Below are 25678 nucleotides of genomic sequence, written 5' to 3' on the forward strand. Positions count from 1 at the left end.
CGCCTGTCAGGCTGGAATACTGCAACAGCGCTCTTTGGGAAAGGAGCAGTATTCCCCTTGCCAAAATGTCCATTTCCTGGAAAACAGTGTAACGAGGAATCATATCTGGAACCTGCACTGTATTCCTCCCGAGTCACATCGATAGGCATCACCTTCTGTAAGGAATTCCTGGTTGCTTTTATGCCTCCCTCGTCCTCTCTCCCTACATGCCGCGGACAAGGGGGAATGGCTCACACCGAAAGAGAGCAGATTTCATATTAAATTGGAAATTAGGAAAAAACTCCTCCCTGTGGGGGTGGAGAGCCCCTGGCACAGAGAAGCTGAGGCTTCCCCATCCCTGGAAGTGTCCAAGACCAGGCTGGACGGGGCTTGGAGCAACCTGGGATAGTGGAAGTTCCACTCAAACCCAATCTGTGATTCCGTGGTTTGGTGTTCAGTGTGGAGCTGTGATTCAGGGATCTACAGAGACCAAAAATGAGGGATGACCCTCACTAAACCACCCCGTGCCCGTGCTCCAGCGGCTGCCACCCCGCCGGCACTGACCCCCGCTCACCGGGGGCACACCCTTCTCTCCCCCCTCACAACACCGGGCACCTTGAACGGGATTCCTCTCGCCCACAAGGCCATTTTCCACCCTGCCCACGGGCACCACCCTGCCGTATTTTCCTCCTGTCAGAACACGGGCTGCGGGATTCCGCGGCCCGGCCCGGTGCCCGTGAGGGGCGGCGTTCCGCGGCCCGGTGCATGCGAGGGGCGGCGTTCCACGGCCCGGTGCCCGTGAGGGGCGGCGTTCCGCGGCCCGGTGCCTGTGAGGGGCGGGCCGCCGTGGCCGATGATGCCGGTGTCAGGGGCGGTGCCGGCGAGCGCAGCCATGAGGCTGTGCCGGCCCTTTGTTGCCGGGGCTCCGCGGCCGCCCCTGCGGCCCTGAGCCCGCCGGCAGGCAGCGGGAGCTGTTCCCAGCAGGATGCCATGGGGAACTGCTGGGCGCGGTGGTGCTGCGGGCTGTTCCTCCGGAGGGATCCCGGCCGCATCCAGCGCGGCGGAGGGTGAGCAGCATCCAGCGCCGCTGCCCCTTTCCCCTCCCCGGGGCGGGGAGGTGCCGGGCCCGCCGGCTCCGCCTTCCCCGTGGGGCAGGAGGGGGCGGCAGGGTGGGATGCGGGGTCGGGGCGATCCCGGTTCTTTTGGGGAGCCCCGGCGTGCCGGGAGCCCGGCGGGCTCGGCGCGGCTTGGGTCGGTGCGCTCGGGGTTCGTGCACTTCCAGGGTCAGCGGCTCCTCAGCCCCGGTGTTTTTCCGGCAGGAGGTGCCTGGAGGGGTTTTCCAGGTCAGCTGCCAAAAGCCGTGCAGGCGGCCGTGCTTGTGCGAGAGATGGAAAAACACCCGGTTCTCTGCAATGTGATCTCGTCCTCGCCGTGAGTCAGAGGCTGAGCCGCTGCTGTTGGGATAAATCAGGAGCAGAATGGTTCAGATGAACTCATGTCTGTTGCAGAATGGCTCAGAGGAATCCTTATCTCTTGGAAACGTGCGACAACCTGTTTCGTTCTGCCGCAAGCAGTTCACGGAAAAGCACTGTGCAAACAGGAAGTGCTTGGGCTTTTTCCATATCCTGACCGGCTCTGGATACCCACACATCACTTATTTTTTTGATGTGTTAGGGTAGAAATCATTCTCAGCAGATACGCTGGGCATTTTACATGATGCAAGCTCGTGGCCTCTTGCTTCACACCAGCTCTGGCAGGCGAGTCTCACCTTCCAGACAAGCTGCTTCTCAGAGACAGGGGTGAAAAACCAGGGCAGTGCATGCAGAGGATACCTGCTTGTATTTCCAGTGCTCCGCCAGAGGGGATGAGAGCACCCCCAGCGCCTTGACAGCTGGCACTGAAATAGCACTTTGCTGTGCTTTGAGAACACCAGGCAGTACTTGAAAGCTTCTTCTTCCTGTGTGCTTTGCTGAGTCTCCTTCCACAGGCCAATAGCCCTTTTTTCAGCAGGCAAATCTAATCTAGTGACAATTTGAGTGACAAAAAGTTTACTGCCAATCCCTGCACGTGTTAGTCCAATCCCAGGCTGTCCTGACCAGTGAAACAAATCTCCCTGCCTGCTGCTGTACTGTCTGATTGTTCAGGTGTTGCACAACCTGCAGCGAGTGTCTGAGGTTCAGGTTAGCTTTGTTTTCCGGGTGTGGTGGTGGTGGTGGTAGTTTACAGAGCAGTGTCAGAGTGTTGGGCTTCTTCTCCTTCCACTGAGCAGGGAATTCTATAAAAACCAAAACTGTAAAATGTGGCGTATTAAAAAGTTAGATTGATAGCACATTGTCCACATTTGGCTGTTTCTGGAGCACCATAATGTAAAAACGTACCTTATCAACTTAATGATTACTTCAGTCGCTCAGATCCTCCCCCCACCTCAGCTTCCTTATTTTTAGATGCTCCAGGATTTGCCTGTAAGAGATAAACTCCTAAAGAACTAAGTACAGAGTTTTCAGTAAGGTTTTCAATATCCTGGAAGATTGTAAGTTGCCTTTGCTTGGAATTCTGCAGCTTTACATATATATATATATATATAAAGCTGATATATTATATATATATATAATTCTGCTGCTATATATATATATATATAAATTATTCCATATATATATATATGGAATTCTGCTGCTTTATGTATGTAAACATTTTCATAGGTTGCTGATCCTTCACTTGAAGCTTTGTGTAGGGGTGAAGCTGGTGGGTCTTCCATTTGTGTCCCTGATGACCTCAAGCTTCCACAGTTGCCTTGAAAGTGGCCTCTGCCCTCTGGTTTCCCAGCAGTGAATCCTCTGGAAGAGGTTCTTTAGTGGCAGGAAAGGTTGTGCAACAAGGAACCAGTGGGTAGAGCAACAAGTTGCCAGGGGAGACGCTCCCGAAAGTGGCTTCCAAAGAAAAATGAGATGGAGATGAAATCTGGTACGGTTAAAATAATTCAGGCTTTGGCTGGGGTGTTGTTTTTGTTAGTGTCACAGTGTTGGTGTTGGTTGCAAGTGCTGAAGGATCTTTTCGTGCAAGTAGAGAAATCCCTGAGGCCCTGGCTTTGTTCCTTGTACCAGTCAGCACTTGCAACTGGAAACCCTGGTTTGGGAAACAGTTCGATGAAATGGATGTTGCACTGAAGGGTGTTTATGTTAGAATGTTCCTCTGGACAGTGGCCAAACCTCCCTGGCTAGGTAAAATTGTGTCCAGGTAACTTAACACTGTGTGGGGTTTTGTAGAGGACAGGGCTAACTGTCCTCTGTAAAAGAATTAAAATAAAATAGGAAGAATTCTGAATAAAGAATCAGGGGAAGAAACCAGTTCCCTGTATAAAATTAGAGTGTGAGTTGATTTTTTAAATTTTTTTTTAGTTTAAAAGTATTGCCCTGACCTCTTATTTGATGTTTTTCCCTGAGACTCAGCCTTCTGGATGTGCCATGCTGTCAAAATAAAATGTATTGTTTAGCACTGATGAGGTACAAGGTGCCAGGAAAGAGTTAAGTGCCATGGTGAGCAACAGCATTTTCAGAAATTGCCTGGAACAATGCTTTTTTCCAGGAAAAATGTATTAAAGGGATTGCAGAACATGCTAATATTCTGTAAATGTCAAGTCCAGCATCCTGACAAGTGATTTCCTCTCACAAGGGTTGTGGTTTTTTCCCCAGTTCTACAGAAGGCGTTCACATGCTTTTGCCTCTCCCTGCTGTAGTTAATAAGTCAACGTGCTAAATACATGAAGATTTTGTTGTTATTTTAGATTTAACGTATTTTAAAACCTACTTTAAATTTTTGTGCTCGTTTACCTTCTGCTGGGTATGGAAGTGTCTTCTGCAGTCTAACTGTAAACTTATTTTTCCAGATCCAAGTATTTTAGAACGTGTTCAACAGGAGAACACTTCACTATAGAGGTGAGCACTCACATTTTTAGTGATTTAAGGAAAAGTGGGAAGGGCTGAGTCCTGGCAATGCCTTTAACACTTTCTGCAGTTTATGAACACTGAAATATTCTGGGATATTCCAGCCCAAATTGATGCTGGGGTTACCTTATAGTTTACAGAGGTCCTTTCCCAGCCTCCTTTTTGCCAAGGGTAGTGCAAGGAATAACCTGGTTTACTTTCCCTCCTGTACCCTGCAAGTCCTAGGCCAGCCAGATTGCCCCCATTACTGAGATAACATTAATTATTGTGGTTAATGCTTGGGCTGTTGAGAAAGTTGTACACAGAGGGGGAAATCTGTTGTGCTGCAGAACTCCCTGCTGTGAGACAGTGAGTTTGTGCAGCTTAAAATGCTTCTTTTTTTTTTTTTTTTTAATTTGGACTCTTCTCCTTTTAGGAAGAAAAACATGGCTAAGAAGGTCCAACTCTAAAAATAAAACTCCTCTGAAAGGAGGGTTACAGTCCCACTGTTAGAACTGGAGTAGTGTTTTTACAAGACACATAAAATATGCAGTCATACTTGCTGTGTGGGTCTTTAGTGACTCCTTATACTGAGTTGTAAAAATTATTTTTCTTTTCCTCTGCAGTTTGAGAACCTGGTGGAGAGTGATGAGGTGAGTACCTCATTGTGAAACCTGCTCGCCCAATCCTTAAAAATGGTTCCAACATCTGCATCTTCCTCCTGCTCTAAGCTGAGTTGTAGACTTAAAGGTTTTGGTTTGTTTTTTTTTTTTTATTTTCTGTTTTCCTTGCAGTAGGAATATGAGTTGAAGGCTTTGGATAAAGATCTAAGAGATTGGTTTTGGGGAGTATGGGAAATAACCCATAAAGGAAGGGGGCACTATGGACTTTGGGTATAAAGATAAAGTGTGTTTGAGGAGAATCCAAGGAGAATTTGCTCCTGGTGTAACTCTTGCATAAGACTCAGCAAGTGCCCTCAGTCTGAGAACAGAAATGGACCTGGGTTGCTCTGCTAAGGGAAGTTCTGGAAGTGCTCTGTCTTTACAAAAATCAGACTTTTTTATTTATTTTAACAGGGGGAGAGCCCAGGAAGCAGTCACAGGTAAGACTTTGAGACTGAGGACCTCTCCTTCCCTCTGCTGTCCCACTGGAAACACTAAACAAAAGAGAGTAAGGGAAAAACAAGGGACAAAAACAAGTAAGGAAAAAAAAGAAAAGTGAGATTTGGACTGCAGTGACGGCAATGGTTCTGTTCCAGTAGTTCTGTTAGCAGAGATGGTTCTGCAAATATGCTCTCTGTAAAGATATAAATAATACATATTGTGTGAGCGAGGAGAGGCAGCACTGTCCTGAACAAGCTGGACCTTTCAGGAGGAGCAGGCCACAAGCAGAGCCTGTTGGATGTGCATTAAAGGACTGGCCAGGAAAGACCACACAGATATGTCAGAGTGCAGATGAGGGTTGTCGTGCATGAATAATAGATGGGGCTTTTTTCTGCTTCCCCAGGCCTCTGACTGAGGAAGAAATTGCAGACCTGAAAGAGAGACACTACGACTCCATTGCTGAGAAGCAGAGGGTTGTTGATCTGAAGCTGCAGTCAGAGGTGAGCGGTCTCAGTGAGAGTACCAATGGTTTTCCTTCCAAAAGTGTTAGGATCAGCCATGAACACCAGGAGATTCCACTCTCACTGAGCAGTTGGGTTTTGTTCAGCAGTTGGTATTTGTAGTCTACAAGGTGCACAAATTCCTTCTTTTTAATAGCCTCTCAGCTGAAAAAATGGGAAGAATAGGCTGAGTTTATGACTAGGATCTCTTAAATTGGACCCTTTTTTCAGTGCAAGACCAAATGGGGAATATTTTTGATTCAGCTTTTCCTGTGGTGAATTTTCTCCACAACTTTCTTAAGGGAAAAAGCCCCACATAATTTTATGCTGTTTTAGTGCTGCAGCAGTTAATGGAATACGATGTGGTGTACAATGTAGAACTTGAATGAACTTTGATCTGAAGTGCCAACGAACTATGGAACTGAAAATCTTTAAATCTTTCGCTGTGCAGTCCATAATAAAGTAGAAAAAAGCATTGCAGCAATTCACTAATAATCAATGTTTAATCAGTAGTTACCTAAATTTCTCGGGCTGTTTGCTTGCGGGGAGGGAAGCTGTTAAACCCAGTTGGTGCTGTAGCTGTAGCCAATTTTGTTTTATTTTGATTTTCTAGCTGCTTTTCTTTTGTTTTTCTCGCACTTATGGCTTGATTAATAGGAAGATAGATAGGTTCTGCTTTTGTTAACCATTACTGTTTTGTTCATACACAGTTAGCCTTACAAGAGGAGAAGTTAAGACTAGAAGAAGAGGCTTTATATGCTGCACAACGTCAAGCAGCCAGGGCAGCAAAGCAGAAAAAGCTCTTGGAGGTGAGGGGAAAAAACCCCAATATTTATGAGAGCCTCTGTCCTGTTCCCATGTATGCAGACTTCCCTGATACCCTTTCCTTTTTCTCAAGGAAATGGCTTTGGCTTGCAAAGTAGAGAAAGAAGTACAAGCTTTGGAAGTACAGCTGGTTGGAGCAGCTGAAAATCACCATAATTGTTTGAAACAGCTTCTGTCTCCGAGTAGAGATTTTGAATGAGTTATAATTTTAATCTATAATTAGCTTCACACTCTTCTTATATAATATGTAAAAGTTACTGATCTTAAATGTAAAAATGATCTGTGATGGCTTTTGGGTAAAAAGAAAAAAGCCCTGAAATTAAGCACACGTTTAATTTAGACACAATTTAGAGTTGTAAAATGTACTTTATATATTTGTGCACTGTATTGCTCCTTATCTTTGTGTTTCTTATTGACCCTGCTCTGGAGTTCTCATCTAATTTCTATGTCACTAAATATAGCTCTCCTTTCACATTTCTTTCTCTCCCCTTGCCATTTGGTGTGGGAGGGTTAATTCTTTCTGACCTTTTTGCCTGCTTTTTTTTTTTTTCTTACCACTTTTGAGCTATAGAAAGCCAGCAAAAGTAGATTTTTTTTAAATGGTGTTAACTGTTTTTTGTAGAAGTTCTGTGCAAGAAATGCTGTATTTCTTGTCTTTCAGTATTTTTAATATGCACTTCTTTTAGTCAGGACCTAAGACAGAATGGATTGTAGAGATTTTAATTTCCTCTTGGTGTAAAATTAGTACCACTTATCTCCTGCTCAAACAGCCTCCTCAAAACCCATAAGGATTATAAGGATTTTAAGGAAGCATTTTTGTCCAGATATGCATCGAGCACTTAGCCCTTCCAGATAAACTGGCAGCTATTTTTGAATGCATCACTCATCTCCCTGCTGTTTGTGGGCACAAATGGGAAAATGGCTTTTTCCTTGGAAGTGTGGCCTCTCTTAAAGCTCATTTGGCTTGCCGATGTTGCTCTGCTAATTGGCAGGGTCTGTAACAGCAGGGAATGTTAATATGTGTGTGTCCTGGAACTGGCAGTGCTGGGTATTGGGATGTGACCTGGCAAAATGGGGAGATAATCTAAATTGGGTTTTATGTGGGTATAGGAATCCTGAAAGAAAGTGGTTGTGTGTGGCAGTAATTGATTTTGACAGATTTGTTGACTGTGTTGTGCCAAATTTCTGTCTGTTCCTCTCTGCGCTCTTGAATCTTTTCACCTCTAACCACCACAAAGTGATATTTCTGCTTCCACTTTTTTTTTCTCTGCGCTCCCCATTTGCACATTGCAACCTGCAATTACGATCATTTAAATATCCAAGATGAAAAGTGTGCCAGAAAACAACCCCACCATCATCATCTTGGGACTGAAAAACACTAGATCCAGTGCAGTTACCTCCTCACACCCAAAGCAGAGAGCAGTTCTCAGATGAAGTTGACATTAGCAGAGTTATTAATACTTTTGGCCCCGCAAGGCAGCAAAGCTGTTATTAATATAGATGAAGCACTTAGTGCTGATGGAGACAGCCAGAGGAGATGGCAGCATTGCTTTGCACAGGGATGAAAGGATTTGTAGGAAATATTTATCTTTTAAATGGCAGGGTGGCTCTTCCCGGGCACGGAACAAAAGAAATCCAACATCAGCCAGGTGTTAGTTGTGCACTGAAAACACTGAGAAGACAGGAGACAAGAGAGGAGCAGTCCTGACTGAGGTTCCCAAAACCTGATGGGTTTTTTGGGGGGGGTGCATAAAACAGGGTAAAGTGTTGAGAGCTCTGCTTTGAGTGTTCAGCTCTTCCAATAATTTGCTTCTCTTGATAGCAACGTAGGCAGCACAGGATAACGCAGAGAGCACACGCTGTTAACAATGGAGAGTTCCAGAGGTAAGAGACCAAGTTTTATTCCTGATAACTCACAGCCTTCACTGCCTGTACCCCTGTTCCTCATCTGGAAAGCCAGGGGGTATTTTGGGTTCAGGCTGGTTGTCCCTGGAGTTACTAGACTGCTGCATACAGTGCAGCTCCCAGATATTTACACACACACACACACAAAATCCAGTGGTGCATTTTAGAAAGGTATTTATATGTAAAATTTCAGCTAACATAAAGTATTTCTATTATTTAAGACCCTGTTCTAAAAACCTAATAGAAACACCTAATAGAAAACCTAGTCTGCCCATTCCTTCATTAATATTCTTAATTACATTTACTTATTAAATATTTTGTGTATTTATTTATTTTAAGTTTCTTCATTCCCACCTCCTGTGTTGAGTGGTGGTGGTGGGAAAAACAAGCTTAAAAAAAAGTGGAGAAATTTACAGTGGCATGGTGTTTGATTTTAGAAAAAGCTCATGCACAGAAGACAAGGGGGACAGGAGGAATTTTGCTATGGAAGCACAGTTAGAATAGGAGCTGAGAAAACTGAGTAGGAACTGGCCAGATTTTAAAAACAAAGGACTGCAGGAGCAGGGTTTGAATTCATCACTTAAAAAAATGAACTGAAAATTAAGGAGATTTTATCTAAAGTGACGAAGAGAGGGGAAGTGTTGTTTTGAGTTAGTTAATTGGTTTTTAACTGAAAATACTAATAAAAATTGAGCAGAAGCACAGGCTGGGGGAGGATGTGATGAATAGGAATAGAAAGGCATTTTGTAGATGATTTTATAAATCATTTAGTTCAGTGTTTACATGCTTTGTAGCACAGACCTGGGGGCACATGGCATAACGTATTTTTCATGGCACCCTTGGAGGTTTCTAAAGCTGTAAAAATTGTGTTTTTGCAGCTGTGTGGCAGAGGAAGACCTCGATCCTTTCCTAAGGAATACAAAATTCCAATATGAAGCTTTCCGAAGCAGCAGTAAGTCTGCCTTTCCTTAAGCACATCTTCAAATGCTGAGGGACCCTGAGGGGCACAGAGTGCTGCTTCTTTTCCTAGATAAACACAGATTACTTATAGTTTTATGTTTACACACACAAATATAAAATGTCTATACATGGATCTGTAATTTTAAAATCCGGTAATTTTTTTATCTGATGAATAAAAGATGGTGGTGAACATTTCTTGTAAAACCAGCTGAAGATGCAAATGTGTGTTCATAGCTTTTTTAAATCATCCCTTGGCAAAGTAATTAGAACCATATTAATGCTTCATTTTTTTCCTAATGAAGTGCAAGGGGTGAATTTGGCTGCCCGTACTAAAAAATTCCACCAACATTTTAGAGGAAAACAATGTGATAAGCTTTTATCTGTAAGTTTTGGTGACAGTACATGACAACCACTAAGGTGGAGGACTGGTGGCTGTGTGAGTAGTTTCGTTTTTTGGGGAGGAGAGGGTTGGTTTGGGTTTTTTTATTATTACAAGTCTTCATACAGCTCAGCTTACAGCTTATTAAACTCCTTTCTGGCTCTAATTATGGAATATCTCAGTGATATTGACTATTTATAAGCTACTGATTACTCTTTGAACTGATAAAAGTGCCTTTTCCAACATTCCTGAGGTTTAAAGGGCCACAAAGCACAATGAAAGCTTAATTTAAAATTTTACTTTTGCATGTTTAACCTGAAATTCAAGTACATTTATGAATTAAAAACACATTATGGGTTTGTTTGTTTTTTTTTAAATAGGGCTTTCATCTGATGCCACAGTGCTGACACCCAACACGGAGAGCAGTTGTGACTTGATGACCAAAACCAAATCAGTGAGTGGGAACGATGACAGCACCTCCTTGGATTTAGAGTGGGAGGATGAAGAAGGTATTTATCCTGCATTTCAGCTTCATCCTGAGCCCAAAAGTTAAAGATGTTGACAGTTCAAGCTGTGCTCATTGTAAATGTGTCATTTTCAAAAGGGAAGGTGATTTAAAACTTGTTTCTGACAAGTTTGTAGTGGTTAAACTGTAAATTATTTTTACCGAGAAAGTTCCTTATTTTTGATAAATGTGGAGATAGCCCTAATAAATGAATTAATTTATTAGGATACTCCAGTAGATAAATGAATTAATTTCCCTGCATTTTGTGGAACTGACTTGTAAACACCTGACAAAAGCAGTGGTAAAGAAATGCTGCCCTCTCGTGAGCCAGGAGCAGAAGGAAGAGCTTGTTCTTCCTTTCAAAATGTAGAGGTTGGTCAGGAGTCTGACTTCAACATTTTGGGAAAAACCCTTATTACTTACACTGTAACATTCACTGGGAACTTGGATCTGCATTCCAAGGAGTATCCCAGCAATGACACAGCAGTATCACTGCTGCTGTTACAGGAGATTTCTGCATACAATACTTCCTCTTTTGTTTACTAAACCTGCAGATTAGTTGAGACCTTGGCTATTGAAAGGCTCACCAAAAATAAGCAAGGGTTTGTTTTTTAGCCAATCTGATAGGTGAATAAGGTCTGTAATTACTGACAAAATCAGGAAAATCTTAGATGTCTTTGAGCAGTGTCCAGAGCCGTATTTTGTATGCAATTAAACAAACTGCAGACCTTTCCTGGACCACTGAATGCAGCATCTGCCCAAACTCTACCTTCGTTTCTCCTGGCAGAAACACAAAATTTAGTTGAAGACTCACGAGGAGGTGTTTTTTCTCACGTGTGTGTTAAATGCCAGGCATGAACAGGATGATCCCGGTGAGGGAGCGCTCCAAGACGGAGGAGGACATCCTGCGGGCAGCGCTGAAATTCAACAGCAGGAAGCCAGGGAGCCACCCAGCCTCAGCCTCCGACGATTCCAACGGGCTGGAGTGGGAGAACGACTTCGTCAGCGCCGCCGCCGTGGACGACAACGGCAACTCCGAGTACGCCGGCTTCGTCAACCCCGTGCTGGAACTGTCGGCCTCGGACGTCAGGCTGGCGGATTCCGAGCGCCAGGACAGATAGTGACCATCCCTGCCCCTCAGCAAACGCCGGGAAGGGAAGCGGAGCCCGCCAGGCCACCGGGATCTTTTGTAACCCGCTGGCCTTTTTGTGACGTGCGGACGGGCGAGCGACGGGAGCGGCTCGCTGTCCGGATGGGTTCAGAACTAAGTGCAATTTTATCACCTACCTTCTCCACTTTTGTGAAAACTACTGTGTATATTTCTGGGTATCTGGATTTCATATCAAACTATCTGCACTAATTGGAGCTTCGTAGCTTTGACTTATCTGTATTTTAACTTGCCTTTTTTTCTTCTGGATGATGTTTCTATTGATTTTGTTTTAAAATTCATCGTTGGCCTAATATTTATCTCAGAAACTGTCCTGTATAATTTATTGAATACTTGAAGATAGAGAAATAATTTTAAAATATTTCTATTTCTGTGCTTTTGACCTGCTCTTCAGCTGTTTAGAGGATGCAAAAGTAAGAGCTGCAAAGCAAATCTGACATGTGGCAAACTGCAGATTTTCCCCTGTCAAGCTTAAAGCCTTCCTAGTCTTCTGTTGTCCTTTTTCCATTTGTTTTATTTTTTAATTACTTCATGCTAAGCACGGTTAACCTCAGTGAACACAGCAAAACTCATCAGGTTAGGTAAGGTACTGCCTTGTGTAATAATATGCCAGACTTAGTAAGTGTGTGCTAGATAGAAAAGCAAAAATAAAATATAAATTCTCTTTACGTGTTTGGGAATTTTAACCAGTGGAGAACTGGGAGGACCAAAGTCTTGTTTTTCCCAGCCCCCCTGAACATACCAACCTCTGTTGCTACACGGTCCTTAAAATTCTTCAGTTGTGGAAAATTTGTAATTCCACTGGACCAGAACACTTATGGAAAAGCAACATCCAGTGAGCAAACCGGGGGAAGGAAGAACAAGAACCTAAAGACTGAATTTCTACATCTGCATTTTGCAAAGAAAGAAGAAAATTTCATGTTTTAACAGTGTGCTAAAGTGCTCTGCCTTTCCTGTGCCTCTGAAGTGGGTGGTTAATCCTGCTAATACGGGCTGAAATCCAAGGAGGTGTTCGGTGACCGCACCACTGCTGTCCTGTGCCGTGTGGTCTCCCCCGGTATTCCATGTCAATCTTAATTTTTAGCACAAGAGAACCTGAAAAGTACTTGCAGATCTCAAGCTTTCCCCAAAGTTTCAAAGTAAAGCCATTCTACTCTGCCATTATTTAGTGCAGCTGTCTCGTTTTTCCAGGGGGGAAAAGGGTGACAGGGTTTAACTTTGTTTTGGAGTAAAAGGGAACACGTAGTGCTAAGTAATGAACCTGCTCTGTCAATCATCAGAACTGAATTTTTTGGTGAAAGCTGTGTGAAAAATGTGGTTTAGCTCATCCGAAGCTATTTGGAATATTTGGGTCACTGGCAGTGTGGATAAGGAACAAAAATACTGCACACTGGGGTTACATGTGTACAGATAACCCGAGAGAACAGATAAATCCTGTTGGTAACATTCCATATGTTCATTTCAGTTGTAGCTATGCCACTGAAAATATTTTACTGCCATTATTTCTATTTGCAATACTTGTAACGAGCTTTAAAGACCTGTACACATCAAATGTATATTTTGGGTTTGGCCTAAGCTACTGCTGTGTGACTTCTCCTGGATATTTCTTTGTATAGTATATTCCTGTGGGAAGGAGGGAAGGCAACTTCCTCAACATGTAAATAACATGTTTTTTACCTGCTGAAACCGTCACCTCCCCTGCACTGGTCACCGCTTCTGCTGGCCAGGGAACATGAGGTGACCTTGTCCTGACCATGCCTTGAGGAATTAGCTGACAGTCCTGCCCTTGGGATGAACGAGCACTGAGGAAAAAGGAGGCTGACTCCAGCTTTTTCTGTGATGGGCATGTTGTGTAGCCGTGGTTGGTGATAACATTTGCAGTGCTCAGGGCACCACGCTGGGTGACTTTTGAAGGGATGCTCCATCCCTGTGGGGGTTTGAGGAACGGAGGGATTCCATAAAACAGCTCGTGTGGAACAGTTCAAGGGTGCTGTAAAATGCCTACCTGTACAAATTGAAGAGTCATTAAAATTTTCAGCAAGTCTTACATTTGGCAGTGTGGTATCTGTTGCTGGGTTTGTGGCAGCCGTGTCAGAGCCCTGCTGAATCCCACAGTGTCCCTTTTGGGGACCTGCTGCAGAAGACCTGAGGAATTTGGAGCATGGAGCCCTTCTCCTGTTGGAAATGAGCAGCTGTACCCACACCCTTTGAAGGCAAAATAACCTTCCTTGTGTGAATTACCTTCTGCTGGTCAGATGGATGCAGTGACAGGAGACAATCCATTTTTTAATGTGCGCTTTTACACGGGTGATTCTTTCCTCAGGTAAATACAGCTGAGCAAGTGATTGTTGTTTGGAAACCAGAGCCTGCTTCCAAGAGTGGAAAGCATGGCAACAAAGTAATTTTGTCACAGAGGAGATGAACAGACAAATCCTTCATAAGCCTGTGTTTGAGTTTCATTGCCTCTCCCTTGGCTTTCTCTCACTTGTGGTTGGTTGCCTTAATCTCAGCTGTTCCTCCCCTCAGTCATAATTATGGTTTTCTTGGAATGATTAATGCTGAAATGCATCCTAATATTTAGGGGTGATAAAATGGGTAACTCCTATCCTTCCCCAGTGTGTCTTTCAAGCAAGCTAAAATACTTGACAAAATAAAAAAAGCCAAATGCCAATGAAAAGCTGAGCCCCTGACAAAGAAAAACCTGACTGAAACAACCTGAGAAATACTTAAAACACAGGAAAATTATTAGAGAGGTTTGGGTAGAGGAGGAGGGGTAGAAAACTTCCTGAAAGTAATTAAGTAAATTCTTACCTTGGAGCAATGGCATTTTTGGAAAGCCTGGAATAGTGCCAGTGACAGTCTCTTATCTTGATGATCCTGGAAATAATTTTATTCTCCAAAAATTATTTTAGAGTGCAGCTATAAAATAGAGCAAACCCTTACTAGGGAACAAAATGTATTTATTGCAAAATTAATGTGGATTTCTATAGACCATGATCATTGATGCTACATGTTTGTCTACATCACAAGCAAAAGTAGTTATCTTGCATAAAAAAAAAAAAGTTAATTAAATTAAGTAAAAATAAAACAGAAACCTTGCTTTGAAGCTGATAAAAACATAAACTTAAGAGGACAAAGTGTTTCTAAGTTGCAAAATCTGCGAAGTTACAACCTAGGCTCACAAAAAAAATACTGTTTGGAATTCGGTGTGCAAAGCAGAGCACAAAGTAAAATATGCAACGAGACGTTGTGTCACCCCTTGGCTGGGACCAAATCCCCCGCTGTATTCATGCCTGTTAAATATCCCTCCACTGCACGTGGCCACGGTTCTGGGACTCCGTGGATTCCAGTGACCCCTCGCTTCCCACACCTTTCTGGGCATCTCCGTGAAGGCAGTGGCAGGAATGCATTCCTGTGGAGCAGCGCTCTGGAACGCCTGTGCTGAAAACACCAAGCAAAGAAGACTGATGTGCACAGCCAAGAGCACTGGGCTGAGGTGAGGGCCCTGTGTGTTGGAGGCTACAAAAGCTGAGCCAGCCTCCTTCTCCCCGCTAGTACAGCTCGTTCTCATCAATCTCTGTGGGGCTTTTTCCTTGGCAAAGAGGAAAGGAAGGAGCAATGCCGTTCTCGGGGATAGGCTGCAGGGATGGCAGGCACCTTTCTTGTAAGATGGGTGCTTCAGCCAAGTGCAAGTGAGTCTCAAAATAATCCACGGCCTCCCCTTCTTGAATCTCTGCCAGGATCTGGTAGTCCCCGAAGCAGATGATGCACTTCCAGGGCAGGTCGATCTTGTTTAAGTAGCCCAGCTCCGTTTGGTTGACGGTCAGCCTCGTTTTCTTGCTCAAGTTCTTGATCTCGAAGCCGTACTCGGAGGTGTGGAGCTTCCTGTAGAACTGCAGGGAGAACTGGAGGCGGGAGACGCGCGTGTCCACCAGGCTGTAGTGGCAGAGGCTGGAATCCCGGCCGAACTTGGCCGCGTCGTCTGCCCGGACCCGCTGGCGCCGGCAGAAATCCAGGCAGCGGAACATCATCTTCTCGGCCTGGCCGGGGTGGTAGAAGGTCAGGTGGAGGCACGTCACTGTCTCCTCTGTTTCGGCCTCCTCGAAGGAGCTCATGACGAGGGGAGCCCTCGGGAGCAGGGGACGGCAAAATGACGGCACGGAGTGGCTGCGGAACGCGACAAATCGGTTTTGGCGCGGCGCCGAGACGCTTCCTGCGCTCTCCACTGACTGCACGGAACTTCCAGATACCTGGAAGCACAGGAGTGGGAGCTCAGCAGCCACGAGTCAGCAGTGCTGCCAGCAAGCTCTTTGTGAGGGTCTCACAGGCAGATTTATCTTTGCAGGAAATACTTAGCACTAAGATTTGCTGGGTAGATTTAAAATGGGGTGAGGCAGCACTGGCTGGGCCTGTGTGCTCTGATCTCAGGTATGAAGAGATCTTTACCAACAGTCTGTCTGCAGGCAGTGGTAAATCAAGTATTTATAAAGCATTCCTTGGGCTGTCCGAACTGACCTCTTGCAGGGAAAAAGTGTTTAGAAAGTGACTGCTGGGACAGCATGAAAAGTGAATGTAAAAAGTTGGGCCGTCAGCAAGACCTAAAAGAGGAATTGTCACCAGCTCTGGCTATTTCCCCATTGTCTGCTGGAAAATCCCAGCTCTCTGCTGCTGCAGAAGTGCTAAAAGAAATGACTTTTCTTGGGTTTGATAGTTTTGTGATGTTTTTTAAAGTTCTTCACAGAGATCACATACTTATGAAACAAATTCTGTTCCAAAGCCTGAGCGACTGCAGTGCATCCGAATAAAACCTGAGACGGCTCAGGAAAGGCTGCCGTGTGGTTCTCTAAATGCAAGGCCAGTGTCCTCCCGCACTAAAACTGAGCCTTGAAAAGGAAAGTCTTGCTATCTGAAAGCAGAAACCAGCGAATGAGCTCCCAGTTACTCACCAGAGAAACATGTGAGCAGCCATTTAAGTGGTATCACACAGTGCAGATGTTTCCACACGCAGATTGCAGTAAGTTCCCAGCGTGTCTCACACAGCTCGGGAGCTCACCAGCTCCATTCAGAGCTTTATGAGCAGCTGAATCACCACTGCAATGAAGCGATGATGGTGTTTTGTGATGATGGAGTTGACCTGTGGTTTTTACACACTGCACCCAAACACCAAGCACAGCGCGTGGCGGTGTATCAGTGCATCGCTTTCCCTGTGAAACCTCAGAGCTGCTTCCTTTGCACCTTTAACACAAAACCAGCCGCAGTCCCGGCACAGCAGCTCAGCAACCTCAGCTTGGTTACTGAAACACAGAACTTCCAGCAGAGCTCCCTTTAAAACAAGCTAGGAAATATCATCTGTGCTCTTGGCAGGAACACGGACAGACGCCCTGATAGCAGGTTGCTCCTCTGCCATCTGTGAGCCACAAGCTGTGGTGACACCATTACCAGTCCCTCCTTGAAGATTCCCCAGCTCTCTCTGGGACGCTGGAAGCAGCTCTGTGGGCCAGGAGGGCCCCGTGTCCAGCTCTGCCCTTCCTTGTTTTGCACCACTAAGGGGATATTACATGAGGCAATCTTTGGTGAAGGGGAAAACCACTGAGCGCTTCAGAGACACTTCTGTGCCTCACGACTTTAGTGCAGATTACTGAGTTTTACAGGTGGCTACATGAATTAATTAAAAAAGGAACAGCCACCCATTGCTGCGGCAGCACCCCCTGATGAACCTGGCTCTCGGCAGCTCCCACAGGCCCACGATCCCCTCACGGCTGCCTCAAAGGCTCACCGAGGTCGAGCATACTGAACATTCCTCCACATAAACGCTAAAGGAGTTTCTACTTACCGGAGTGCATTGGCCAGGAGGAACGAAACTTCCTGCAGATTTCTCCCTCAGCCCCAAGGCAGACACTGCCCCGCTGCTGTCCGCACCTCCACCGCGGCCTCACCTCATCATCCTCTCCTAGGGGACAGCGAGTGCCATCACCCCCACTTCCAGAGGCAGCAGAACAGCGGGAAGCCCTAAGAACACGAGCTCCCGGAGCAGGCTCGGTGCCACCTCCCGGGACCTCCCGGACCGACCCCATGGGAACTGCCCGGCGACATCCCGCGGATCTATCCCGCTCCCTTCCTTCCCCTCACGGCCGCCCGGCCCCGCCGCCTCCTCACCTGCCGGGAGCGGGGCTCCAGCGGCTCCTGAGTGCCGGTAACTCGTGAGGAAACCGGCGGGAAGCGCTGAGGCGGGAGGAGCTGGAGCGGGAGGCGGGAGGAGCTGGGGCGGGCGGCGCTGAGGGCGGAAGTAGGGCGTCTTTAAAAATAAAGGGAAAAAAAAAAAAAAAGAAAATAAGAGTTAAATTATTCACTGCAGTGGATGACTCTAAAGGAATAGCCACGGGACTGTTCGGGGTCTCTGAGCATGTGTTCAGAGCCGCGGCAGGGATCGCAAGTCCACGGGCTCAGCTGTCAGATAAAATAATTCCGGTTTTACCCCCCGAATGAAGGCTTTGAGGAGCAAAACGCTTTGGGAAGCGCTGTATAAGCATAGCACTTGACCTGATAATGTTCTTAAGTTGATTGTTTTAAAATGTTTGGTTGTTTGCTTTAAGCAGCCGCAGTTGAGGTTCATTGCGCCTCCTTTGGCAAACAGCCATGGTCCGAACTGATCTGAAAACTTTCCCTCACTTATCTTCCTTTTTCTTTTCCCTTGTCTTGCAGGAAGTTGTGCTGAAAAGCAGAGAAGGAAAAGAGATTGTTCCAACTTTCTCCCACAGGTGAAGGCATTTTTTACAGCAGGCAGGGCTGGGCCTGTGTGCTCGCACACAAGAAAAATTAAATAGTTTGTTGCCTTCTGGAAAAGCCAGAATTGCGCAACCCTGCTGTTTATTGCATCTGTCGATGGTTATAATTCCCGTCAGCCCTTTGTTTTCCAGAAACAGCCGAGTCCCAGGTCATCAGACAACTTTTCTGACGGGATTATTTTGATACTTGTGTCTATTGAGGTACGTAAGGACCTTTCCCTTTTTTCCCCTAGGATTGTGTAACGTCGAATTAGCTTCATATTCCTTTATTGTTTTATGGTTTAAGTACAGCTCTGTGTGATTTTGTACAGGGGAGGGCAGGAACTGGATTTACAGCTTCTCTCTTCAATAAGTTTCTAGTCAATTGAAACGCTGCCAGCTTCAGGAAAACAGCTCCAGGTTTGCCCTTTATGAGGGAAAAAAGATAAAAATATACAGGCACTCTGTGCCTGTGGGGTTTTTGGGTGATCTTCCTGCTAAAATTTTTCTGTTCTGTAGTAGAGGTCATTCCAGTGTGACAATGACTTCTTCTTTTAGTTGAAATTTCTTCGGTGGAAAGCGAAACTGCAGATAAATGTGGTGTTTGGGCTAATTTAGTGGTTTTCTGGCTGGAAGACCGAGGTGGTTTTGCCGTGGCTGTGACGGTGCGTTGTTCTTCTGAGAAGTGATTCCTCTAATTCCAGAGCCAAATCCATAGGTGAATCTGGGAAATGGGAAAACACCAGGAACTTTTATGTTGCTGTCAGTCCTAACTGGCTTAGGAAACAGTGAGGGGAAATGTTCATGGTAGGTCAGAAGAGTTATACAAGTGTAGTCTCTTAATCGTCTGTGGGAGTGCTTGTGAGTTGGGAATGCTGTGACGACATTTCTTGGACACTTGGGGAAAATGCCCTTTATAGTTCTGTCTCTCTTGTGGCATCAAAGCCTTTCCAGACCAGTCTGAAACTTTCTCCTTGTCTCTGCTGTTTAAATTTACACGATGGAAGTATCCTCGCCCTGCTGAATCAGGAGTGGGAGCCAGTAGATGGCAATGTGCGACCAGACACGGGAAGACAAGCTTAGTTTTGGGGAATTTTTTACGTTTCGTGCTTATTAGTTGTTGGATTGGCGGTGGGGTTTCTTTCCTTTTTCTTTGTTTTTTCGTTTTTAGTCGTAAATTTATTTTTGGTAGCGCAAGAGTTGTCGAGGTGCTTGTAAGGTAATGGCAGTGATAACTTCCAGGAGTTGGGAAAGGCCTAATGGAGTGTGCAACAACCTGTAGTGAGGCTCTGCAATGAGTTCTTGTTACTGTGCAGCAGCCGAGTGCCTCGTGTTCAAAGAGAAAAGAGACAGGCCCTTCCCAAAGGCAGGTGTCCTCCAGGGATATCCCACTGTATTCCACTGGATGTCAGTGTGAGAGGGAGGAGAGGATGTGTGTTCCCTGAAGTTTTAGCTCCCAGTGCCAAGAGCAGCTCCCTAAGCAGAGAGGAGATCTTCCAAAGGAGGAAGAGGGGGCACAATTCCCTCTGTTTATTTCCTTCTTTGATCCTTGTTTACTCAGGAAAAAGAGCTCTTCCTCCTTTCTTCTCATCTGACCTGAATAAACTGATGAGGAGTATTCACCTTGACTGCTGAGAAGTGCTCCTGACAAGATGAACTTTGTTCGTGTCACTTTCCAAGTTCTCGTTTTCGTTCTACATCAGGATCTGCCCTTGGTCCTCCTTCAGAGCCTGGCTGGCTTCTCCCTTTCTCTTCCCTCTCAGTTTCTCTTCCATTTTCCTTTCCCTCCTGCTCTCTGCTGTTCTTCCCTCTCACCATCCTCCTGATTATTTTTCCTATTCCCTCTGCTGCTCCCTCCACTTTGTGTTTGTTTTTTTCTCTGGACCCTTTCTCCCTCCGCTGCGAAGGAAAAAATTAATTTTTGTGGCTATTTTGATAGCGAGGAGGTTGAACATTGCCTTCACCAGGCCCCACATTTTAGTGTGGAGGCTGAATCCACTCTCCTTGTCTGGTTTGACACCATTCAGACAGAGAAAATTTTATGTGCACAGTGAAGGCTGAGCAGAGTCCAGCTCCCTTCGTTGAACAAAGAAAGCAATTTTGAGCAATTAAAGATAATATAAGCTGTATTTTGCTGATATGTAGCAGGACCAGAGAATATAGTGACCTTTTTATTGGTTTGTAATTTTTTTTTTCCCCTTAAGGGAAAAGATGGGAAGGTGTTGGAGATTCCACAATAAAAACACAGCTCCGTTATCCCAGTTCACAGCACTCAGGGGCACCCAGCTGGGAGCAACGCAGCCTCACAGGTACATCCACGAGCATCTCTCTCTTTTCCCTTCCAAGACAGATATGTCTGCCTCCCAAATTACTCAAACAGCTTCCTTCCTACTCAGGGAAGCAGCTGGCTGGTTCTCCATCACCTTTGGTTGTTCTGGAAGCCCTCCCTTGGGGCAGCTGCTGTTGAGGTTTAGGAAAAAAAAAGGATTTTTATTACTGTGGGCACATAGATTGGCACTGAGGGGTGGTGAGGGCAGCCTGGTGTCTGTTCCTTGTCTGCAGCCCTTTGCCTGGCACTCTGCTCTGTCCCTGAGAGGAACTCCTGGAGATGGAGCCAGCAGGATTTCAGAGCACGGGGAGCATCCCTTTATGGCTCTGTGTATGGCCTCACAAGGGAACACTGTTCAATAGGCTTCAAAGTGATCCAGCCCTGGCAGAACCGTGGCTGTGGCCACATGTAATATAGCCTGTAGCTCTTTAAAGAGGATTAGCCTCAGATCAGGGACAGCATTCATTGCTGGATTTCGTGTAGAGTAGAATATGCTAATGGGATGGAAATGTCTACAGCAAACATTGCATAATATTGGGAACCTCAAAACTGAGCGCTGTGTCTTGATGTCTCTGCTGGCAGCCAAACTTGCATATTCTGCTCCTTACTTCCAGAAAAACTGAAGTTTATGATATCACCACAAGCTCCCTGTAATAAATCAAGATCTGCCTTGCAGTTTTACAAGCAAAGTTACAAAGATGGCAGCAAGCACTCAAAGGTAACTTTTCAGACATTGATTTTTGTGCTTTGGTGATGTCGTAGTTCTCCAACAGAGACAAAACCCACCACAGCTTAAAATATCTTCATTTGGGTTTTCTGCAGCAGGCATGGGCTTTGTTTGATCCTGTGTTCTCTTCCCATCTGCCCACCCATTGCTTTAAACACCATTTTTGGGTTTGCAGCAGTTTCAGCAGTTTCAGTTCCACATGTTGTGAAGGGTTTCATTTACAGACGTCATGGACACCTCTCAGAAAAACCATTTCAGTGGGATGAAATCTGGGGCTTCACAGGGAATTTCTGCCCCTGATCCAAAGCTGCCTCCGTGCCTGCCCTTGGCAGTGTTCAGACCTGCTGGGGGTGATTCCCTCCTGGCACAAGGAATTCCTGTGAGCTCCATCTCTGTGGGGTTTGGTGCCACCGAGGACAGACCTAAACCCAAAAGTGATGGACATTAAATACCCCGATGGGCCCTTCTGCCTTTGTGCACTTGAAGTGCCTCATCCCAGCCTGCTGGGGCATAAAAGTGCAAAGAAAGCCTTTGGGAGGAGGCTCCTTCTGGCTGCACTTCCAAAACGTGCACTCTCATTCCTCACTCGCTTTTTCCATCCGTGTGGCTCCATATCTCAGGATTTTGTAGTTCTGGGATTTGTTGTTTTTTTGGGTTTTTTTTTTTTTTTCCATTTTATTTTATTTTGCTGTTTGGAAGGTTTAGGTCTTTTCTTTTTCCTGTAGCCGTGGAGGGTGGTGATACATATTCATGAAAGAGAAGTCTTTCCAGCCCCTGCCCGGGCTGACAAAGACTTAGCTGTTTCACACAGCAAGCTGACTGGAATTGTGTGGGGCCTGCCTGACCAGATTAGAGCAAACAGCCAGCTTATTCCTCCAGTCGTCAGGCCTCCCCTTCCTAACAATTTCCCCAATTGTCATTTTGACAAGGCTGTCATTAGGTGATGGCTTCTTTTGGCCATTTTCAGATAAAGATAATTTCCTTAACTTCCATTTTATTTGACAACAAGTAGTTTGGGAGAGAAAGGAAGTGCTTCAGTAGTTTATGGATTAAGGGTTTGTCACTTCAAAGGCATCTTTGATCTAAAAATATGTGCTGTACCAAATTCATTATGCCTTTTTCTCTTTTATTTTTTTATTTTCCCCCCAATTTTTTCTTTTTTTTTTTTTTTTTTTTTTGTTTTTTTCCTTTCTACATCCCCTAGTAGTACTTGGGACAGCAGTGATGAGGGGGAAACAAGCACCCAAGTGGCCTCTCTGAAAAGTCATGACCAGGCTAAAACAACAGGTGCTTTTGTTCCGTGCCCTGCTCTTAGCCAGAGGTCCTGCCTGCTCCTGCTCCATTCAAAACTGGGAGGCAGGGAAGGAGCTGGGGCACTCCTCTGCTCCAGCTGGCCTGAAACCACGGCTCTGCTCTAGGCTGGAGGTGGCTTTTGGCTCCCTGATGCCCCTCTGGCCGGCTCCCCGTGTGGTGAGCAGCTCCTGTGTGGCTTTGGCTCTGTCCTGTGGCTGTGCTGCGCCGAGGAATCCCAAACCTCCTCCCGACAAACGAAACTGGAAAGGTTTCTCTCCCCAGGATGGTTTTTTTAGGTAGCTGAAATGCTCTTCCACAGGGCTCTGAGCTCTGGAGCAGGCAGGTGCAGTGGCTGCTGAGTATGTGGCTCCCCAGAGCCCATCCACCCGAGGAGGGGATGGGAATCCCCTTTGGAGGGGATTTGGGATCCCTTATGGGTCCCTTCCAGCTCTCTGCAGGGAGAGGGGGTTTGAATATGGATCAGGAGTGGGGCTTTTCCTGCCTTGGCTGTGGCAGGCACTGGGCTTCACTTTCACCCCTCCTCTGCTTTTTAGGATCCACAGATCTCCATCCCTGGCTGCAGCAGTGCAAATCCACCATGGCAGCCCATTATCCCAGCCCCACGCAGCCTCAGGTGGGGCTGGGCTTTGCCCTGTGTTAATATTAATATCTCTTCTACCCAATTTCTTCATCTTTTCCTGCAGTGTTACCTCTGCACCACAGCAGCCAGCAAAGCTCCTCCTTGCTGCTGGAGGCTGTTCCTGATCCCATTTCCAAACAGAAGCACTTCTGCTTCGGCTCTGCCTGGGGAAGCTGTGCAGGGGCAGGCTTCTTTTTTTTTCTTTTTTTCTTTTTTTTTTTTTCTTCTCCCCTTTTGCCTGCTAATTGGCTGAGACCACCAGAATTTGGAGGACACAGATGTCACTGATAGTTTGCCTAGGGAGCACATTCATGCCCATCTGTTGCAGTCTAGAAGGCTGTTCATATATCCACAAGGCCTTCATTTAATTCTTGTCAGAAAGTAATGTAAATCCAGTTTACCTCAGAGGTCACAGCCAAGATTTATGCCAATGAGCCCCCTGCAATTTACACACACTGTAGTTGTATAGGATGAAAAGAAACCCTTTCATGTTGGTGCATATTAACAAGAAAGCTTGCCTTAGGAGAGGCTTTTTGATTGAGATTCTTCCTTATTTTAATACAGCCAGTTGGGATAGCCAGCTTTACTAAAAGAAAACATCTAATCTTTAATCCAGAGAAGTAAACTAGCTAACTAACTGAATAAAGCCCCTAGCAAATCTATTTATTTTTTTAAAACCGTCTTTCTGCAAGGGAAGGTAAATGCTCTAGGAAAACACAAGCATGTGTGCACTGAAATGTTCAGGGAAACTGAATTTGCCTTCTGTAGACGATGATATTAACTCAGTTATTGAAACCTTTGCTAAGTTATCAAGAGAATGGGTTTTTTTCTTTTTTTCCTCTTTTATTTTTTAATCCCCCCAGCAGCCAAATCCAAAAATGAAGCTGAGCCTGTTATTTTTTGCCAGGAGTGGCAGGAAGGGCTCCAGAAGATCCACGGGAGGGAGAGCAGCCGAGGGTGCTGTGTGGTGTGCACGCTCCCCCTTACCTGCTGCAGGTAAAAACACCAGCCCAAATGTTCCACTGCTCTCCCAAGGACAGCCTCCTGCAGTTTTTCCAGTCTCCCTCCAGAAAGCAGAGGGAGGTGGAATGCCAGAATACAGAGCGAAGGTGGGACTGTAACTCCGAGAGATCTGTGCCATGATTTCACCCCTTGTCTTTATTTAGCAAGGGACTCCTAAGAGCCTAAAGAGCTTCCCTGAAAACGAGTGTGGCTTCATTAATCTCAGAGTGGAAAGGCCACAGCACACCGAATTAGGCTGGAGGGAAAAGCTGCCAGTGCCAGTGGTGCAGGCACTTGGATGGAAAATGAGCTGCTGGAAAAGAAACGCTCCGAAGCACTTTGGTTATTAAAATTGCTGGTGGGAGCAGGCAGAGGAAAACAGGGTGCAAAGATGGACCAGGATGTGCCAACCTGATTGCCAAAGGGTTTCAGAGTTGGGCACCTCGTTTTCTTCGGGCTCAGTGTAGCTTGAGGGTGTTCTTTCATTTATCCTCCTCCCTTTCCCTCCTCCCTTTCCCTCCTTCCTCTTCCCTAGTTTGCCTGGTGCACGGATTTTGCCTTTCCAGCGTTTTAGGCACGAAGATCAGCATCGTTTGCACGGTGTCATAATGACCAGAGTGCTTTGGGATTAGGAGGCAGGAGAGCAAGGCAGAGCAATGAAAGCAGGGCTCCCATTCCTGGTTCCAGCATAACACTTAAAATAATTAAAATGTTTATTTGAAAGTCAAAACAGCCTCAGCCATAAATAACTATCCATTCCTCGATTGATTGTGTGGAGTCCCAACCGAGAGCTCTGGGAATAAGGTTTATTTGCTCCCTGTTGGGATTAATCCATAAATGTAGTCTCCACATGGAACTCATCAGGTCTTTGCCTCCTCTTCATTAGTCTCCCTGGAGCTGGAGGGTACCCTGAATAAGATGAAAATTAGGATAATATATTTTCAGAGAGAAAAGGCCTGGCGATCTCTAATTTGTGTTTCAGGGCCATAATGCTGTGGAAAATTTCCCAAATGGTGTTGTCTGAGAAACCACTGCTTGTTATCCTTGCTGCATTTGAAGTTTGAATGCAGCAATTACATCTTCTTTTTCTTAAAGCCTCCAGAGCTAATTGCAGTCTTAAACCGGCTAGATTGACTCCCAGGCTTCCTTCCACCCATGGCAGAACTTAAAATTCCTTTCTCTTGACAGATCTTTTGGTCTTCTAGCCCAAGGGCTCTGAAATGTCACAGTATGGCCCATTTCTTATTAAAGAGATCATTTCTCTGTGTCCCACCCAATTCTTCCCTCCATCCCTCTTGTCCTGAACCCCAGCCCCAATTAGAGGGAACGACAGAAATGTATTTTCTTGTCCCCTGAGATCTTAGTAATATTTTTTTTTCCATCATGTTTGATGCAAGGAATTATTTTAATCCAGGCTGCAGTCAGAAATGGCACTGATTTTTTTCTTCCTCGTAATTTCTGTTTTAAAGTGTCTTAACGATTACATCAAGCGTTTAAAAGCTGGTTTTGCCCAAAACATCAGTGTAGCAGCTTTCCTGTCACCAAGGAGTGCTTAAATCCTCCATCTGATGCAAAATTGTTTTTATTACGGGTTTCCAAAGAGCATTTTTAAGTGCATGCTTAGGAAACATTTTGGCCCGGGCAGTTCTGCAGCGAGTCATGCTGCAATTTTCACCACT

The 25678-nt window shown here is 45.5% G+C and overlaps 3 protein-coding genes across 18 annotated transcripts in view; 2 read left to right on the top strand and 1 right to left on the bottom strand.

The window, feature by feature from the left end:
• Positions 1-844: 844 nt before the first annotated feature.
• AP1AR (adaptor related protein complex 1 associated regulatory protein) lies at positions 845-13291 on the top strand. 2 transcript variants are annotated; one of them, XM_041459373.1, is made up of 10 exons: positions 845-1046; positions 3863-3911; positions 4526-4552; positions 4976-5001; positions 5406-5502; positions 6213-6311; positions 8150-8211; positions 9111-9184; positions 9952-10080; positions 10929-13291. In XM_041459373.1, exons 1-10 carry the CDS (start codon positions 970-972, stop codon positions 11195-11197), a joined length of 909 nt encoding a protein of 302 aa, XP_041315307.1. In that variant the 5' UTR covers positions 845-969; the 3' UTR covers positions 11198-13291. The 2 variants fall into 2 exon arrangements, with proteins under 2 accessions (XP_041315307.1, XP_041315308.1); XM_041459374.1 differs by lacking the exon at positions 6213-6311.
• A 902-nt stretch (positions 13292-14193) lies between these two features.
• On the bottom strand, positions 14194-17514 carry TIFA (TRAF interacting protein with forkhead associated domain). 6 transcript variants are annotated; one of them, XM_041459330.1, is made up of 4 exons: positions 17401-17514; positions 17078-17194; positions 16191-16335; positions 14194-15411 (listed from the first exon to the last, which is right to left on the bottom strand). In XM_041459330.1, exons 3-4 carry the CDS (start codon positions 16211-16213, stop codon positions 14796-14798), a joined length of 639 nt encoding a protein of 212 aa, XP_041315264.1. In that variant the 5' UTR covers positions 16214-16335; positions 17078-17194; positions 17401-17514; the 3' UTR covers positions 14194-14795. The 6 variants fall into 6 exon arrangements, with proteins under 6 accessions (XP_041315264.1, XP_041315265.1, XP_041315268.1 ...); XM_041459331.1 differs by having other exon boundaries at positions 17078-17253; positions 17401-17466; XM_041459334.1 differs by lacking the exon at positions 16191-16335.
• Positions 17515-17518: 4 nt separating this feature from the next.
• Positions 17519-25678, top strand: part of ALPK1 (alpha kinase 1) — a 31195-nt gene continuing 23035 nt past the window's right edge. For 3 of the 10 annotated variants that reach the window (XM_041459328.1, XM_041459326.1, XM_041459319.1), the window contains exons 1-2: positions 17525-18230; positions 20213-20317. Coding sequence is in view for 4 of the 10 variants with exons in the window: in XM_041459319.1 (XP_041315253.1) it covers positions 20220-20317 (98 nt within the window). In the remaining 6 variants the exon portion in view is untranslated. Of the gene's footprint in view, positions 18231-20212; positions 20318-20951; positions 21056-23904; positions 23994-25678 lie in introns of all 10 variants that reach the window. The other 7 variants (XM_041459322.1, XM_041459318.1, XM_041459321.1 and 4 more) reach the window with 7 other exon arrangements.

The sequence above is a fragment of the Pyrgilauda ruficollis genome, unplaced genomic scaffold (genome assembly GCF_017590135.1).
Source record: "Pyrgilauda ruficollis isolate IOZ18807 unplaced genomic scaffold, ASM1759013v1 scaffold134, whole genome shotgun sequence".
Lineage (NCBI taxonomy): Eukaryota > Metazoa > Chordata > Aves > Passeriformes > Passeridae > Pyrgilauda > Pyrgilauda ruficollis.